The sequence below is a fragment of the Uranotaenia lowii genome, chromosome 1 (assembly GCF_029784155.1).
Source record: "Uranotaenia lowii strain MFRU-FL chromosome 1, ASM2978415v1, whole genome shotgun sequence".
In the NCBI taxonomy this organism is placed as follows: Eukaryota; Metazoa; Arthropoda; class Insecta; order Diptera; family Culicidae; genus Uranotaenia; species Uranotaenia lowii.
This window is the reverse complement of record NC_073691.1, coordinates 154,295,041-154,315,052: the sequence shown is the minus strand read 5'-3', so window position 1 is coordinate 154,315,052 and position 20,012 is coordinate 154,295,041. Positions and strand designations below refer to the sequence as shown.

Genomic DNA, 20,012 nt, shown 5'->3' with positions numbered 1-20,012 from the left:
ACTATGATTGGCTTGGATTTATGCCGATTAAAGTGAACCTCGTCTAATGGCGAGTTTGAGCTTTGGCGAGTTTATTAAATAAAATCATGCTTAAATTCCGAATTTTATTCAAAATGAGTGATTGAAATAGTGTGCATAATTCTTTCATATCGTCGTACAACCTCTTATTCCGTTCATGAACATTTAACAGCAAGTTTAATACCCAGGTTATGTTGAGTGGTCCAAAATAAGTCCCTAAGGAATAAAGTAGGACCTATTTTCGACATGGGTCAAATTGCTATAAAAACCAGTTATTTTGCTTTTTCGAGCTTGCAAAATAGTTTTCACGTGTTTTATAATAGCTGTGAACATGTTTGTATTTGTAAAATTCATCACAGCTATGCAGCAAACCTCTTGAAAGTTGACTCCAATGATGGCACGTCCTCCTGAAATAGCACTGATTCGGTCCAACTGTGAAAAATCAAAACTTTATTTTCAATTTACTTTCCGTTAACAGCTTACTTAAATAAAATTTTAGATGTGATTATAATCAGAAGAAGTAGCTTTAACTTTATTTGTTAAAAATGTTCATGAATAAAATGATTTATGAGAGAAATATTGGCAAAAAGCTACAAGGTGGTCCAAAATATGTACCCGGTCCAAAATAAGTCCGTTACCCTATTTGTAGGAAACGTAGGAAAGAAGCAATTGAGCAATTTGTCGAGTTTGGAATCCAGCGCGTGGCATCATGGTGACACCTGTACAGAACATAGTAAATAATCAAGAGAAAGTGATATGAACGGATGCCAAGGTGCAGTTGAGATAGAAAGATTTTTTGCTCATTTTATGATTTTTTGGAAGCTGAAAGTTGATTAGACGATCATTATCTTGTCTTGGAACTTGGAAGTATCAATAAGAACTTAAATTTTGAGCTCCATAGAACGTACTTTAAATCAATGATGGGGCTGAGCAAGCGTTTTTGTACCTGTTTTATGGGACATTTGGTTGCTTGGGATAGGTTCATAAGAAGACAAATTCGAAACACACCAAAGTACGATAAACTTTATCTAGGGCTGTAGCGCGTCCCGAAATTGCATCGTTTCTCTCCATGAGCTATTGCGAAAAAGGGGAAACCTAATATTTCGGATCGAAAAAGGAAAGGAGAAACCGAGCACCGAAAAAAAAATCACTGTGGAAATAAATAAATGTCAATACTTTTTGCTGTTCTGAATGGGAGCCTTCGTCTGCAGCAGGATGTCAGTTAATTCATCATCGATTGTCGATTTGCCCCAACCTGTTGCCAGGCAGTCGACGTACTGGGTCGTATCGGGAATGGCACTGAACCCTTCTGCGTCGCCTGCTCCGTCGTTTGGCACATTTGGCGATCCTGCCGTCTCCTCTGCCGTCACCGAAACCGTGCCAATGTCGTTGCGCTGTTGCACATTCCGGTAGTGAAGACCCCCAGTGGCGAATTTATCGTTCCGGCGACGCTTGCCGTACCAGTGGCCGCCACCGCCATTGGACCCCCGACGACGGCTGTCATCGAAGTTTTCGACGTCGTCGCCCTGGACGTCGTTGTCATCATCGTCATCATTATCGTCGTAGCTTGTCCAAGGAGACCGAATGTTGAAATCTGCCGTATGATACAGGAAACGCCCCCGTCGGCTGGAAGATCTGCTGAAATGGGGGAAAAAATTGCGGTGAGTCTAGGACTTTTGATTTGCTGGTGAATGAGAAAATTTATTTGATCACTCTTCAGGATCCGTTATAAATCATGATTAAGGGACCATTTTGCGGTAAAGAAAATGTGTCGTTTTTACAGCATCGATGGATTCTATTTAGCTAGGTATACTTAGAAACTTGTACCTTTTTTCAGATTTATTAGTAACATTTTACCATCCTTGTGGCATTCGTGTCATCCCAATGACCTTTTTTTTAGCTGAAAAAGCCATAAATCAGCCATCTCGCTGAATGAAGGCCACCAAAATCCACTAAGAATCTGCTGTTCAGCCTTAAATCATCTAGATTTGTTTCTGGTAACTCTGTAATGCAAAAGAACGGATAGTTCAACTGCTCTTAATTTATCTGTTTTTTAATGTGTTTTATGGTATTTTAAATACGGTCGGACAGTTCATTCGTGGAGAGAACCTCTATCAAACTCGTTACTATTCGAGTACATGTGCTACGAAGAAAAGCTAAGTGCATGGTTGCCACATGTACAGATTTATCTAGACAGGTACAGATTTTCGAGCTCATTTTTGGTACAGAATCTGTACGTACAGATGACAGATTTTCGAAATTTGGTACAGATTTGTACAGATTTTTGATTTTTAAAACTGGAAAAAGTTTCTACATTTGCTTTCATCCAGTTTATTGAGAACTTTATAGAAAATAAGTCAAAAGCCTTTATTATTCTGACGATAGGAGTTCTTTACTGGGGAGTGCACGATGGAACAATTAGATTTCCAAATTTGCTACAATTATGAAATATTTGACTATAATCCCCACTTGTCAGCAGTGGTTGAACGCATTTTCTCGCAAGTAAATGCCAAATAAAACAAAGTTCGTAATCGTTTGATTGTTGACACATTGGACGCTATCCTTAGAACGAAAAGTTATATAAGATTAAACGACGGAACGAAAAATTTTGTATTAAATATGACGCTTAAAAATCGTTTTTATAAAACTTTCAATGAACATCAAGAACATTAGGAAGTGTTTGTTATGAGATGCCAGATTTTTAAAGATAAATAGATCATATAAATAATTAAATGAGATGAGTTTCACAAAAAGTATCTATCTTTTTAAAGATTAAAAATAAGGAAACTAAATCTTCACATATGAACACATTGAATGCTGAATTTGTTTTCTTCGGTACAGATTTTGGTACAGATTTTTGAGTTTACGGTACAGATGAAAAAGATTTTTTCGATGAGCGGTACAGATTTCGATGTGGCAACATTGGCTAAGTGATAAATCGTCTCAAAGTATCGGTTGTTATAAGTGCCATTTGTTTACAAAAGACATTTGTGTAAACACCCAGTTCGTTTTTTTCTACTGAAGCGACATCTGGTAGTAAAATTTGGCACCACCAGCTCTTTCGAACCGAGCATTTTATTGCATACCTGAAGGCGCAATGGATAACATCTGCTCGACTTGCAGTGAAGCGATAACCGGAATCGAGCAAATTGCTTGCAAAGGTGCTTGCGGCAAGCGATTTCATATAGTTTGCTCCGGTGTGTCGAAGAGTTTGGCAAGGCAAATTGATGCAATGTCCAAAAATGTCTTCTGGTTTTGTGACGACTGCGCTGCTTTGATAACAAACCCAACCTACCGTTCAATGGCATTTAATTCTCCGGTTGAAACAAACGCACTAGAGAAACTTACAAGTGCGATAACCGAAATGCGCTCTGACATTCAGCAACTCGCCCCGAGGCCTATCCGTACCCCTCTGTGGAACAAGTCTACGCCCACGCCTGAGCTAAGACGTCCATTAAAACGTATACGAGCCCCAGATGCTGTTTCTGCTGAACCGTGCCAACTTGGATCTAGACAGACCTCAACCGACTTAGTTTCCGTTCCACTGTGTGACGACGAGAACTCCAAGTTGGTGTGGATTTACTTGTCACGCATCAAACCTGATGTCACAGAAGATGCTGTCAAGGCCATGGTCAATGCTAATCTTGGCGTGGAGGATGTTAATGTCGTCAAATTGGTCTCAAGAGGAAGTGATATTAGCTCTTACCGGTTTATATCATTCAAAGTCGGCATTTCTCCGGATTTGAAACAGAAAGCATTGAATCCTGATTCTTGGCCTAAGGGATTATATTTCCGGGAATTTGTAGACTACAACTCGAAGCAGTTTCGTGGTCCTCAACTGTAATCAACCGCCAGCAAATATCTATTGGACACCGGGACGCACCACTCATGCCAATTCGGAAGTTCTCTTCTCTGACCACCTAAGGCCGATCGTTCCTGTTACAAGTCGTCCCGTTTATCGGTCAGGTGGTTCAGGGGGAGGCTTCCAATTGCCATGCAACGGCAAGTATTTTTTTACTTTGGACTTTTCTCCCAGTCATGCATTCCTGCCTTCTAGCCCCGCCTCGAATTATTGGTTTGATTGGTTTCATTCTTCCCGCTATGATGAGCAAAATCATTTTGCTACAAACTTGGTGCAGGAGTATGCTGCTGATGATATTTTGGATACCAACTCTATCTCGGCGAATCTCAATTGGACATCGGGGCGCACCATTTATCATGCCAATTCGGAAGCTCTCTTCTCTGGCCACCAACGACCGACTGTTCCTGTCCAAAGTCGTCCCGTTTATCGGTCAGGTGGTTCAGGGGGAGGCTTCCAATTGCCATGCAATGGCAAGTATTTGTCTGTTTTAAGATTCCGTCATGCATCTCAACTTTCCAGCCACGCATCGTATGCGTCGAATGTACTCAGTTTTGCCCGTGACGATGAATCAATTCATGTTGATGGCAACTTACTGCTGCAGCCTACTGCCGACGAAAACCCGGCTACCGAGGGTGTTCCGGTAAATTGTAATTGGACTTCGGGACGCATCTTTACTCATGTCAATTCGGAAGCTCTCTTCTCTGGCCACCAACGACCGACTGTTCCTGTTACAAGTCGTCCCGTTGATCGGTCAGGTGGTTCAGGGGGAGGCTTCCAATTGCCAAGTTACGGCAAGTATTCGTCTGTTCCGAGCACTTCACCCAGTGATGCATTTTTGCCTTCCAGCCTTGCATCGAACAGGACTCCGTCTACTCAACCCAACAAGCCAGCTTGGTGCTATTACCAAAACGTTCGGGGCCTACGCACTAAAACAGAGGACTTCTATCTGGCAGCTATCGATTGCAGCTACGATGTCATCATTTTGACCGAAACTGGCTTGACTGATTCGATCAATACTGCCCAACTATTCGGCAATGGGTACTCAGTGTTTCGATGCGACCGCAGCTCGCGAAATAGTTTAAAAAAATGCTTTGGCGGAGTTTTGATTGCTGTTAAACAACACCACGTGAGCAGCTTTGTCACCACTGATAGCGGATATGATTTAGAACAAGTCTGTGTTGCAGCGAACATCAACGAGAAAAAATTTATTTTCTGTGCAATATATGTGCCTCCTGACAAAAGTAACTGTATGCACATTTTAGAGTCCCATGTGGCCACCGTACGCGAGTTGTGCACCCGTGCTTCTGCTGAGGAGTCCGTCTTGGTATGTGGCGATTATAACCAACCTCGTTTGTTGTGGGAGGCGAGTGATGCAGGTGCAAAACTATTGAATGTTACACCTATCAGTGCTTCCGCCGCCTCATTGATCGATGGAATGAATTCGCTCAATCTGAATCAATTCAACGCTATCAGCAATCATCTCGGACGGATACTGGATCTTGTTTTTGGCTCAAGTGAGGAACTAATTGTAACTAGAAATGCTCCCGATGTGCTCGTACCGATAGACATACATCACCCACCCATCGTCTTCGATTTACCTGCTGCTATGTCTACCAATTACGGTTCTCGAAACACCTCCGAACCTAGGCATAGGCCTTTAAATTTCCGGAAAACGGACTTTTCGTTGCTCTTTCAATACTTGAACAGTATTGACTGGGATGCAGTTTTCGGAGACTCATCAGTTGATGCTATGACACAATCGTTCTGCAACTTGATTTGTACCTGGTTGAATTCGCACGTTCCCAGATTTAAAGCGCCTATGACACCCGCTTGGAGCACGCCCACCTTGCGGCAACTACGACGGAAAAAAAATGCTTGTCTTCGCAGACTGAGAAAAAATCGAACAGAGGATTTTCAACAACAGTTCAAAGCAGCAAGCGGCGCTTACCGTAGACTAAACGCATCGTTGTATAAGCTTCACGTCCTACGCTTACAATCTAGTTTACGCAGTAACCCGCGATGTTTTTGGACCTTCGTAAACGCAAAACGTAAAACGAGCTGTTTACCTACTTCCGTTTTCTACAATGATGCTGTCGGTAACTCCCCAGATACCTGTTGCAACTTATTTGCAGAGCATTTCAAGTCAGTTTTTTTGAACACCGTCTCATCCGAAAGAGAGTGCAGTGAAGCCATCAATCATGTACCTGTCGATGTTTTTGACTTGAATACTTTTGAAATTAATCAAGATCTTATCGAGCGCTCTGCGAAAAAGCTTAAAAGCTCATTTGCTCCTGGACCTGATGGGATTCCAGCTGTTATCTATCGTCGCTGCATCGAAGCTCTTTCCTTGCCTCTGGCTAAAATCTACAACAGATCATTCCAGCAAAGAAAATTTCCAGAGAAATGGAAAAATTCGTTTATGTTTCCGGTGTACAAAAATGGCGATCGTCGAGACGTTAAGCAATATCGTTGTATCACCAATTTGTCTGCAGGGTCTAAGCTCTTTGAAATAATTGTTGGTCAAGCCCTTTTACGCGCTTCATCACAGTACATCGCACCTGAACAGCATGGTTTCATGCCTGGTAGATCGGTGAGTACTAACCTGATAGAATACACGTCGTTTTGCCTCAATCAGTTGGAAAATAAAAAACAAGTCGATGCGGTGTATACAGATATCAAAGCCGCTTTTGACGCGATTGACCATAAGATTTTGCTCGCTAAGCTTGCCAAGCTTGGCATTCATGACAACATGATTGCTTGGCTGAAATCCTTTCTTACCGAGCGCTGCATAAGGATCAAGTACGGCACTAGCATTTCATATCCTTTTACCAATCGATCTGGCGTCCCTCAAGGGAGTAATTTGGGGCCATTATTATTTGCGCTATTTTTTAACGATTTGATTACAAGCCTAGAAGACGGAACGAAAATTGGTTACGCTGATGACCTTAAAATATTTCTGCCAGTGGAATGTACTGCTGATTGCATTCGCCTCCAATCTCTGCTGAACCAGTTTGATGAATGGTGTAGACTGAACAAACTAACAGTCAGTGTTTCAAAATGCTCTGTGATAACTTTTCACCGGAATAAGACACCGATCCCTTATGACTATAGTATCGGCAGCCAGTTTTTGAAAAGGGTCTTTGAAGTGGATGATCTTGGCGTGATCCTTGATGCGCAGCTCACTTTCAACAGTCAACGCTCTTCAGTTATCAACAAAGCGAATCGTCAGCTCGGCTTCATCACCAAAGTGTCACGTGAGTTCAAAGATCCTTTGTGCTTAAAATCACTGTACTGCGCCCTCGTCAGATCTATAACTGAGCATGCTGCTGTAGTTTGGGCTCCGTATCAACTAAGTTGGATCTTGAGGATTGAACGTGTACAGAAGCGGTTTGTCAGATTCGCCTTGCGACACCTGCCTTGGCGTCATCCCGAAGATCTTCCAGCATATTCAGATCGGTGTCAGCTTTTGGGTCTCGAAACCCTCGAATGTCGCCGAAAGACTCAACAGGCTTCTTTCGTTGTTAAGATTATGAATGGAGAAGTTCAATCGCCAAATCTTCTCAGGATGATAAACCTCAGTGCCCCATCGAGAACTCTGCGATTTAATTCGTTGCTGTCACATCAAATCCACCGAACATCGTATGGCTACAATGAACCACTCAGTGCAATGATGCGTATGTTTCAGGATGCTGAGCACCTGCATCAGTTCGAAGAATCATCCAGCCGATTTATTCGTCGAATTCGTCAGTCCAAATTGTTTTACTAATTTGATTGTAACTAAACCTTTTCATTTAAACATTTATGTTCGATGAATTCAATTATAATAAATAAATAAATAAATTTGGAGAAATTATTCAGCGAAAGTGTCATTGTTTCCCGAACTTTAATCCTCCGGTTTATTAGTCGCATGCAGCAGAACGCAGAACCAACCATTAAGTCTGCGGAGCGATGAAAATTTATCGTACCTATAGCGACCAACATTGCCCTCTATAAAAGAAATTATGGTTATGAGACAGATGGACAGATTTGTTGAATGCCTTACAAAAGCAAAACAAAATCTCATTTCAAAATCCGCCATCGTGCATTACAGTTTTTTACCACAGTTCATTCTGTCAAATTTCAATGGTAGCAGGAATGGTTGATCAAAGGCTGAAAAAGTGATTCAGAAACAACTCTTTAACTGTTATTCAGTCATCAAGCTGGAAAGAATCACGCTTTAACTCAGCATTTTTTTAGCGAACTGTCGTTATAAATCAACCAAATCCGCCAAATCCATGAGTTTACTATTTCGAATGAGGATGCTGTATTCAGGAATTTAAATCATCGGTTTCAAAGTGGTTCCTACCGCATCAAGGGCTTGAATATTGGGGCCAATACGTCGTGTGCTGATCCGCTTACTTTATGACGCCTTTGTGGGGCAAAGACTAATGCTGGAATGTCACTGAAAGACCGAGCAGATCAATTTATAAACGAAAGAACAGATCAGCTCAAACAATGGACTGAGCACTTCGAACAACTCTTCCGAATCAAAATTAGCAATGACCAACAGAACCCGCAGCTCGAAGCGCCACCAGTAAACTGCATCAATGGCGTCAACTCGCAAGCGCCCTCCCTGGCTGAAACAGAAGCGGCAAACAAAGCCATGAAATCCAACAAAGCACCTGGGATCGATTGCATGCCTGCTGAAATGCTGAAAGCCGACCCTGCCTTGTCAGCCCAAATGTTGCACGGTCTTTACACTGACATTTGGGATACCAACTTGCAACATTCCCGGCCGATTCGATGCAGGATATCCTCGTAAAGGTCCCGAAATAAAGTTTATCTGTGAGAAAATTGACGCTACACTCCGAACGGCAACAAGCTGGATTCTGGACAATCATATCTGGATCACATTACAACGCTACAAATCATACTGGAACCAATCAACGAATTTCAGGACGCTTTTCTGCTGGTGTTCGTTGATTTCGAAAAAGCATTTGACAGACTGATCCACGAAAACATAATGAATCCTTCCAATTTGCGTTTGCGAGTCTCCGAAAATCCGAATCTTCAACTCAAACGTCAAATCCGTATGGCTGTACGGGTGCGAAACTTGGTACACATAGGGTAACGGACCTATTTTGGACCGCTTTGGCAAAGATAGTAAATATAAAGATTCCCAACTCTTTACATTTTCCATATAAATTCCAACAGACATTTCTTTTTACAAACATCAGCCGACTCTACTGACGGAAAAGTCAGTATTTCTCACAAATTGTGTTTATTGATCGTAACGTGTATGATGTTTAACTCAAGATACACTCCGATTTTTTTCAATCATTTGAAATTAAAACTATGCAAAATGCAGTCCGAAATAATTTGATTCAGTTTTAGAGAAAAATATGCAACCGTTTCGTGAATTTGAGCAATTTGCTATCAGATTCCACACACATTCCTCACACACTCTAAAACTTTATTTGTAAATATAATGATAGAAACATTTACGTTCACAAACTTATCAAATTGATAATTTATCTCAACAAACATAAAAATCTTGTACCTATTTGGAAAATCATAATTCATAATTAATAATTTAACTTAACTATTTCTGAAATTTACAATAATAACACTAGTTGACAAAATTTAAAAAAAATCGTGAACTTTATTGACCAGCGTATATTTTTAATGTGAAATCGGGCGCTGAATCCGAAAATGAAATAAAAAAAACTCAGTAGAACAGTTTTTGAGTTATGCTCCAAATATGAAATCTTGGAAAAATAAAAAAAAAGTTCTTAAACTTAGATTCAAATATGTCGGAATGCGTTACATAAATTTGAAATCTCTCTTTTGCATATTAAAGGTGAATAATTTTGCTATCGACCACTTGAACTTAATTTTTACGTTTGATCAAGAATATTGTTGATATTAGTGACTTAATGATAGAATATATATGATGGATGATATATAAAAATGTATGATCTATATATGTATATAAAACAGGGAGAGAGACAGAAATGTACGAACACGCAAAACTCTTGCAGGGTTCATCCGATTTGCATGCGATTTTTTTTGTTGTGTTCGTCTTAGCGCGAAGAAAAACAAAACGGAGAGATAATTTCGAAAATGTTTTTGTGGAATTTGAAAATTCAGTTTTAGTTTTCATTCGTATCAAATAAAAGTCATGGCACCCAATTTCCATTTTTTTTTTTCATACGAATCACCCAGAGTAGGAAGGAGCTAAAAAAAAATCAAGGCTTTCTGATGCTCATCCATCTATCTATAGGAAGGAAGTTTTGGCGCCCATTTTCATTGCCAGTGTACTTTTCACGGCACCAGTAAAATGGATACTTGGATATGATTGTCCCTATGGGGTGCTGCAACTAGCCGGTGTATTTACGAAATGTGTTTTTTGTTGCATCACAATCAAGGCAACTCTAATATTTTCTTAGATGATTGATCGTGCACCGTTATTTTTTTTTTTAAATGTCATACTCTTTAAGCAACTCAAGCAATATGGATGTAAAATGTTCAATTGACTCAAAACATTACCATAACCAAATCATTTTTATTGAGTTTGATAACACCAATAGAAAGTCATATAACTGATAAAAAATCACCTTTATTTATTTTTAGTTGATTTTTGAAAGATGTTAGGATTTTATCCAGTCAGTTTGAGAATTGAATGTTATCAATTTTGTGATTCCAAGTAAATTGCATCACTTTCATAAGAACGGATTGGAGGATCAGGAACATTGAAAACTGCACACTATCTTTCATGCTCAGTGATTAAACGTAACTTTTCAAAAGTATAGCTGTATAGGACTTAAACATGATATTAGATCCAACTTGATAACAAGATCCAATTAGATTAAAAATTTCGAAACATTTAAGTATAGAGCAAAATCTTAATCAATACACAAAAATACAAAAAAAGTTTCGTACCAGATATCAGATCCAAAAAACATTCTATCAAGCACAAGTGAGTTTAAGAATATAAACACTTGAACTCGATCAACAAAAATAAAATCAAGATCAAAGAAAATCGGCTTTTAAATTTACGTTCAAATATAACTGAAAATCCAGATTCATAAAGCCAAATTCAAAATATTGATATAAATTAACAATAAAACTCAGAATTAAATTTAACTGTTTGGATTACAGTTTCTTATCTTACGATCATAAACTAAAATTTTAAATAATTTGTGATTGTTTTGAATTTTTATTGCAAATACTCAAAATAGATTTGCCTTTATTCAAGGTTTCAAATGCTAAGAGAAAACTAATCCAAAAACATGAAAGTTTAAATTGTTTTTTTTTAATTTGCTAATTTATAGTGCAATTTGCCAATCCCTAACTGAAAATTGAAAAAAGATAATGATGACACAAATTTTAAAGACATTTTCAAACATTATCTATATTGATTAAAAAAGTGTTGCTGTAAAATGAGATGAATCTTCCTGAATTGTTAAATATTTGTCAAACTCAGCTCTGACAATTCACAATAAGATTCAATAAGTGTATTTAGTACAAAGTCCAAAAAAACAACATTTGAAAAACTAAAAAAAAATTAAAAATTAAGTTTATTTTCATTATTCTTTAATGGTTTTGTCCAATTTATTTTTTAATTTTTCTATTCTTACGATCATGCTTAAAAGAAACTTTAATGTATTTCAATACAGAAGTAAACATAAATCGAAAAAAAAATCAGTTTATGATGACTCCAGCAAAAAGGATCTATTTTTTGTTCAAATCAATCTTCAGTAATTTTAAACTACTTGATCAGATAGGAGTTTTTAAATAGGAATGATGGCAAAACTAAATTGAAACTTGTAGATTAAGCGTTCTTAAGTTACCGGAAGGAAATAAGTTCGCTAACCGAAACTTAGCGTAACTTATTTGTATATTGAACTGTAATTCTGGATTTTTTCTGACACAAGGGTATCCATTTGCTTTTATCCACTCAAAAGGAAGACTGACTAAGGAACAGTGCTAAAATATAAAAAAAATCTCAAAAATAAAAAATAAATACGTCAAGTTGATACTGACCAAATTTTTACCGTATCACCCTTTAAACCGAGCAATCCGGCAACCTTAAGTTAAACAATATTGATATTGATCGATGTTTCAATTTCTATTTTTTTGAAATTTGAATAATTCGAAATTTTATAACCCTAGGATGCTATTTGATTTTTCAATTGCATCGCGACCGTCAAAAATTGTTCTAACGAGTTTTCAGGTGGTCGCACATGTGTTGCTTACATTTTAATCACCTGCTGCTGTATTAGCTCGCTCTGGACAGTGAAAGAAGGTAGGGTAGGTGTTCCTAATTTGGCATGTGTGCCTAATGTTAACATACCATTCGATTTCGACTGTTTTTGACGTTATTTATCACTTATCACAATTATAAAAAAAATTGATAATGTAACGGATCATGTGAACTTTCATTTTAAAAACAAATTAATTTTCATATTCACAGGATTTTTCGTAAAATCCGGATTGTTTCAAAGTATGTCCAAATTCAATGGAATTGTTAGCAAATTTCTTAAAAAACACCTATTAAGAAAAGGAAGATTAAAGCTGAATTTGTCAACCAATTTTTTGAAATTTTTCGTGTTCCTTATTATGGACATAGTCAAAGTTTTCCAAACTATATCAAAGTCATTTGAAATAAATTTGATTGATTGAATTGTTTTTCAACTTAATTTTCAACGAACTGTTAAAATATACTGTTTGAGTTAATAAAACATGATATTTTTTTTTACTTCAGTGTACTTAAAAGCTAAAAATGTTGAAAATATATTTTCACCAGGCTGTAAAGAACGCACCCTACGCGACAGAAAAGGAAACCTTCAAGTTACAGACAGCTTCTCAACAAGAAAAGAATCGAAAGGAAAAAATAAAATAAAAATCTAAATAAAATACGTTGTATACCGTCACCTGGGACATCATGTAACACTTTTCAACTTCAATGGCTTCTAAAAACCAAATGCCCACAGATAATCATACACTTGTACATTAAAAGTTTTGAGGTTAATGGGACATCAAATTTTCACTAGTTTCACTAGTTATTTTCCAATTTACAAAATATGTGATTTTAATTCTACTAAAAAAGGTAAGTTGCAAAAACCTTTGTTTTAATGAAAAGAATTGGCGCTTGCTGTTGGGTGGTTGAAATTGAGGGAACAGTGATTTTGAGAACATGTGAATGCAACCAACTTCAAGATTACCGGAACCAGGTAAAATTGTGAGATAGCATCGGTGGAAACCTTTGACTTTTCAATGGAGTGTGGTGAGTTTTTTTTAATTAAATTGTACTCTTTTGACTCTAATCCATCTCAGATTTCTCACCATTACCTATCAATAAATATTTATAAATTTCATCAAAATATCATATGAAGCGTTGGGTAGGGAACTTCACGCTTCATTCCTCCCTTGTTCCTGTATTTTCGCGATTTTCATCACATGGTTGGCCTAGCCGTAGTAGAATCTGCAACGCATGATGATATGTAACAGATAATACGCTGAAAAGAAAAATGAAAGGCGCAAGTCCTCCATTTTCCAGGATGCCTACATGTTTTGGCCATGTTGATGTTAGAAGAAAAAGAAGAAGAAGAAGTAGACGAAGAAAAAGAAGTAAAAAAAGAAGAATAAGAAAAAGAAGAAGAAGAAGAAGAAAACCTTTGTTTTTAATGAAAAATCTATTGAAAAAGTGTGTAAGTTATAGTTTTTGATAAATTTGTGATTTCGTTACGCATAAAGCACGATATGCAGTTATTTTTGATTTCGTTCGAATGAAATTTGAATGAAATTTTTTCGGTCAAATATAAAAAAGGGGGATTTAGGGATAAAAAATACTACAAAAAAAATATAAAACAAAAAAAAATTAAAACTGTGAATCTAATGATTGTTCAAAAAATATTTATACACCAACAAAGTTGTTATAGGATAATAAAATCAATATAAAGTCCGTCATACTGTGTAAAGTTTTTTACGGCACCAAAAAATGTGAAAATTTCGATTTCTTAAATTTTCTTTGAGAAACAAAAACTTTTAAAACTATCTCACGTTGTGAGAAAGTATGGCATCATTGTTTTGTTATAATAAAATGTTAATTTTATTACATTATCCTAAAATAAATGTCAAATAAGTGTTGTTGTGGTACACAAATGTTGCATCTGACCAAGCTGTTGCATGATGCTCTGTTTGACTGTATCTCATTTGTATCCATTACAATGAATGTTCTACTTTTATCAAATATAACAAATGTATCCATTGGAAAATTTAAAGTTTGAATTTTAATAAGCTCAACATCCACTACTTTCTTAAAAACTAGCGTAAAGGAATATTGTGTAGGATTTAAATAGTCCTTATTTCTCTATTCATATTCCAAAAACGTTATTAAATTTATAAAAAAGGTGAGTTTTGAAATTTTTCTTATCAAGTATTTAAAAAACAGACCCATATGCAAAATGAGGAACAAATAGTGTGATATTGGGTATGTGGAAACATTTTTCCTCATATGTTAACATTAGGAATAATTAGTGTCAAATTAGGAACATCGACAAACTTTATAAAACATGAAATTTTTCGTAAATTAAAGCTAGAAATGATTATTTCAAACCATAACAGAGTTTAGAAAAATAATTGGAACTTAGTTACCAAAAACTTGTATATCTAACAATTAAAGTTTCGGCCTACTAATATCAAAGCTAAAAACTTCTGACATAATATAGCGAAATAAGCCTACTTACCCTATCACTTTTTTTTAAAAAAATCTATTTTTTTTAAGTAATAACTTAATTTTTTGGAAGAAAGACAACATTATTTTGCGAAAATAATCGCTGCAAACGTTTCTCAAATTGAATCAAATACCTCCTTTTTCCAGCTCTAGAACTATTCCTGACCAACGTCCTGGCATCGCTTCGGACCGTGAAACTTCTCCTGGCGGCAGCTTTTCGCCGTTGCTGCAGCACTCGCTGGACTTGCCCAGTCACCTGAGCTCGAGCCGTTCGAGGTCGGTGATAAAGCTGTCCTGCACTGCTACCTCGAGCCCGCCGACTGGATGACGATTGTCTCAATCGGCGTAGGTAGTTGTCCTCCCGGTCCGGAAATGACGCCTCCGGAATGCTGGATCCGGATTCTAGCTCCAGCTTCGTTTGTACTTGATCATCGTTGGTGACAACATCGATTGAAGAATTCGTGGTGGCCATTGTTGGTCCTCCTCCTTTATCCGGTGGGCGTTCCGGATAGTCGAAGAAAAACAACGGTTTGTTGTTGGTGTTGATTCGATCCAATTCTGGCCGGGGATCGAACGGCTTACTGTTGACTTTGATGTCCGCAAATGGGAGACAAATGCGCTTGACCCGGGCACTGAATCCGGTATTTGCCGGTCTCGTTAGCTTCAGCAGAACTTGAAATGGGAAAAATTTCTGTTTAAAGGTTTTATATTTCGAGTAAGCTAAGAACGTACCGAGATCGTGCTTAAAATTGTGATACTTTTCGTGGAGGATAATTTTATCCACCGGGATGCGTTGCTCGAAGCCCGATTCCACGGATCTGTCATACTCTCCAAGAACCACCGTCCAGAGGGCCGGCAGTGGAAGGTTGAAAAGTTCGCTAGAAAAAATCGTTTTTTGCGGTTAGCATAACTCCATCGATACTTACCGGAAGCTGGCTGCTCGTGTGCTTTTAATACTTATGGATACAGTGCGCCGCCGATAGCACCCAATTCCGATCGATCAGAACTCCCCCGCACCAATGGCCGATGAAACCGTACGAAGGATGCAGCAGTTCTAGGGATACCTGCCACGGGAATTGTCCCTCCAGGGTAGGGACCCCGTGCATTATTTTAGGGCTTCTATCCGTCGAGTCTGAAGGGGCCATTTTTGGTATTTTACTGAAAGACGTTGGATTCGGGTTGGTGTCGTAGTTTGTGTAAAGGTTATGATTCCAAGGGTTAATGGCACTTCTTGGTTGTCTGCGTGAAGATCGAATTCCACAATCTGTAAAAAATGTTGAGAGAAGAATTTTTGTAAGGTTTTAAGGTTTCTCAAATGTATGATAAAAAATGTGAAGCAATTTTCCCGTAAATTTACATATGTACCTTTCCTGATACCTCATAAGGGTCCAGGAAAAATAAACGAGATATTGTACTCTACACTCAAAATATTAAATTTTCAATCAAATATTTATGATAGAATAAGGTTACTGAAAAGTTACAAGCTTGACTCTAAACTGATGCCAAAATCTCGAAAATTATTCCCTGGTTCCGAATTCTGCTACATTTCTTCAAAATTTTCAAACTTATTGATTGAAATTCAGTTTTGCAAATTGAATTGTCTGTATACAGTTTATGATTCTTGATTTTCAGTTTGAATCTTCTTAAGAAATAAGAAATGGAAACTGTTTGGAATCTTTGTTCACATTTGACTTTGCATCTATATATATATAAAAGGCAATTTCAGTATGTTTGTTTGTTTGTCCTCTATAGACTCAGCCGTCTTAAGAGCTAGAGGTCTGAAATTTGGCATGGATGCTCATTAGGACCGGGAAGGTTGAAAAATGTTTTCAGATTTTCGGATGACCCCTTCTGAAGGGGGTCGTCAATACAGGACAAATATTGTTTTCGCAATATTGACGTTACTTTTCGTCAGATTGTGGTGAAAATTTGCACATGAGTGTTTTAAAAGACAAGCAATTGATTTCAGGTGTAAAATTTTTTGTAAGGGGTCAGCCAAAGGGGTCGTCCATATTCACTATTCACTGTTAATGCGCTATTCTCGTTATTATACATCGGATTAAAATAAAAATTGGTACACGAGAGTTTTGAGGGACGGGCAATCGATTTCAGGTATTAAATTCAGAGTTAGGGTCCAGTAAAGGGGGTCGTCCATATTAATCTTTCAATATCTTCGCAATATCGTCGTTAGCATAAATCGGATTGGAATGAAAATTTGTACACGGTAGTTTTCAGGGACATGCAATCGATTTCAGATGTCAAATGTTTTTCCAGGGATCAACGAAAGTGGTCATCCATATTAATTTTTTTTAGCAATATTGAAGTTATAATGCAATTGATGGCTTTGAAAATTTGCACACGGGAGTTTTGAGGGAAGGGCAATCGATTTCAGATATCAAAGATTCGGAAGTGCATCTGCAAAAATGCTTGGCAATTGACTTTCATAAAAACTGTTCATGACATATTTAAGTTGAAAGTCAAACGGAGTTCGTATGGGATCAGCTAGTTTCATGTAAAATTTGATTCATGATTTTCGAAACGCATATGTATATTCTATAAACAGATAATAATTTTCCGAATGTGAGAAACAATAAGAAAACATCCTGAGCTTTTGACTCATATTCTATTTAGAAGTTTTTAACTTATTCATTATGCAGAATTCAAACAAAACAAAGCTTCAATAAAATCGACATAAATAAAATAAAAGCCAATAATTATTTTCATTGAATTTTTGCGCAGACTCTTTCAAAATATGGTAAACTTACAATCCATACTAATGAAAACTGTTTGACAAAAAGTTGTAAAAAGTTACAGCTAAGAGAAACAAAACATGAGAAATTGACCTATTTTATTCGAAAAATTGAAAGTTTGCCAGCAAACATAAAATCGCATTAGATTTGTTTGTTTGTCTGGGATTTTAACACTAAATATCGTGTTATTCATCCCCAAGAAAACCGCATTAGAAATGATAGCTAAAGTCTGTTTCACATAGAATCTGGTCGGATAAAATAGATCATTTCTCCGCAAAGAAATAACGTACAACAAAAGTAAAAATGTCATTTTGTAGGGTTTTTATTGCACATTAAGGAAAAAAATACATGAAATTCATTCGTCAGCATTTCGGACGAATTTTCGAACATTTTTTTGGGATAACCCCCCATTATTTTCTGCACAGTACAGCTGGTGACCTCATTCGCCATCTTGTTCCACCACTTTTACATTTGAGTGGGTTTTTTCATGGTTTTGCCACATTTCTTTAGTTTGCCCTTAACTATTGCCCAATATATTTCGATGGGTCGAAATTCCGGACAGTTTGGTGGATTGATACTTTTTTCAACAAAATCGATCTTGGTCTCCTTATAACACTTAACGACATCCCGGCTGTAGTGGCAGCTTGCCAGGTCCGGCCAAAACTTCACCGGACCTTTGTGGGACCGAATGAATGGCAAAATCCTCTTCTGGAGACATTCTTCTTTGTAAACATGTTCATTCATTGTGTCCTCAGTGAAGATCTTAGTCTTCTTCCCACAACTACAGACCCCTTGCCAAATCATCAACTTACGAACAAATTTATCTACGAAAATAAACTTGAATCTACCCGCAACATTCTCTTTACGCTTCGCAAGGTAAAATTTGTTACCGGGTATTTGTTCAAAATCCATTTCGACGTAAGTTTCGTCGTCCATCAAAATGCATCCGTTGTACTTGGTCAATACTTTCTCGTACATCTTCCTTGCCCTGGTTTTGGCAACCAAGTTTTGTTTCAGCGTCCTGTTGGGGTGTTTGCTTACATGATACCCCAAGTAACAATTTTAGCTTTATTATGGTCAGCAAAATATCATTAATCTTCATAAAAAGCTAAAGCGCATTCTATAACATCACCTGGACTCTAATAAAGCCAAAATCAGGCTATTTGGCCCTACCCTAGAAACGTCATCAAGACATATAATTGTTGGTCATCAATGTTGGTCACCAAAGCTTTTAAAAAGCTATTATTAAACATGTTAGAAATTTTTGTTTTTTTCGGTTCTGTCAGTTCTCGGAGTTTTTTTTTTACTTTTTCCAGCAACCATAATGGTTGATGAATGATGATTGCATTATTCAGATATGATCTGGTAAAATTAATAGCTAAAAAAACCAATGTTTTAACCATATATTAAGCGTCTTTTCTACTGCCAGTCAAGATTTTAGGTAAAATGTATATGAAATATGTAGTATCTTAAAATAAATGCGCCTCGTCAAATCTGATGGTCAATCATGATGGAATTGATGGAAAAAGGCTTGAAAAAATATTTTCCAATGCTTGCATTGTGAATCCATCAACATGGCGTCATTTTGTGCCCTTTGATTTTGCAACCAACATGGCGTGAGTCAATTCATAGTTTTATTATGGTTTAATGATGACCCCAAAAAAAGCAACGATTTGACGTTTCTCTCGCAAGCCAACCAATTACACGCTAAGGTTGAGTTCCTCATTTCTGAGTTGTTAATCATTAGTACAGTAAATGAGGACACACTTTTTGAATGAAAAGGGATTGGTTTTGAATGACCCGTGGAATAAATCATGAGTTGAAGTCAAATTTCGTTGTCTGACGCCATCTTGAAATAAAAGATGGCGGCTTCCGCTGAACTTTAAAATGGTGTAAATGATTTGAAATCGCATGAAACTCCAACAAAATGGGTATTGGGTGAAAGGGCTAAACGAGTAGAATTTGAATTTCGCTATCAGCTGACAAAAAGTCGCATTAACCACTACTATACGGGTATTGGGTGAAGGGCTAGACTAGAAGTCGATTTTTTTCTTTCCGACGCCATCTTGAAATCCAAGATGGCAGCTTCCACTAAATTTAAAATACTGTTAATCAATAAAAATCGCTTGAACACAACTTTTTTCCACGTAATACTACATTAAAACTACTATTTTAAGACAATTTAGATCATTTTAAATCACTTTTATTATTTTTTCATTATGTTTCTTATGCATTTAGTACTTTTCTTGTTTTGTTTATAGTTTTAGTTTTTTTTTGCCATTTATGTAATTCTATTATTCCTATCATGCTATTATGTTTAAATTGTATTGGCCTTATTCTAGCGAAAACTATAAGGCTATGTTTTCTGTTAACCGTCTGATTCAGGCACATGTGCCAAATTCGATGTTGCCAAAATCGAATGTTGCCAAAAACAAACAGCGTCTGTATTGTGGTGGTTTTTGTGGGATTTTCAATCACTTAAAGATTTTCAGAGAAACGCGAAAAGAGATATTTGACTTCTATCATTTAGCCTTAGCACCCAATACAATATATTTGGGAGTTTCATGCTATTTTCATTCATTTACAGTATTTTTAAGTTCAGCTGAAGCCACCATCCTGGGATTTCAAGATAGCGTCAGAATGCAAAAATAAACTTTTTATAACT

The 20,012-nt window shown here is 37.1% G+C and overlaps 1 protein-coding gene across 4 annotated transcripts in view; it reads right to left on the bottom strand.

The window, feature by feature from the left end:
- The window catches only part of LOC129740594 (uncharacterized), a 149,424-nt gene that overhangs the window by 11,203 nt on the left and 118,209 nt on the right, over positions 1-20,012 (bottom strand). For 3 of the 4 annotated variants that reach the window (XM_055732298.1, XM_055732300.1, XM_055732301.1), the window contains exons 3-6: positions 15,555-15,861; positions 15,330-15,475; positions 14,732-15,269; positions 1,195-1,656 (exon numbers count right to left, since the gene is read on the bottom strand). In XM_055732298.1, coding sequence (XP_055588273.1) covers positions 1,195-1,656; positions 14,732-15,269; positions 15,330-15,475; positions 15,555-15,861 — 1,453 coding nt within the window. The remainder of the gene's footprint in view (positions 1-1,194; positions 1,657-14,731; positions 15,270-15,329; positions 15,476-15,554; positions 15,862-20,012) is intronic. The other variant, XM_055732302.1, reaches the window with a different exon arrangement.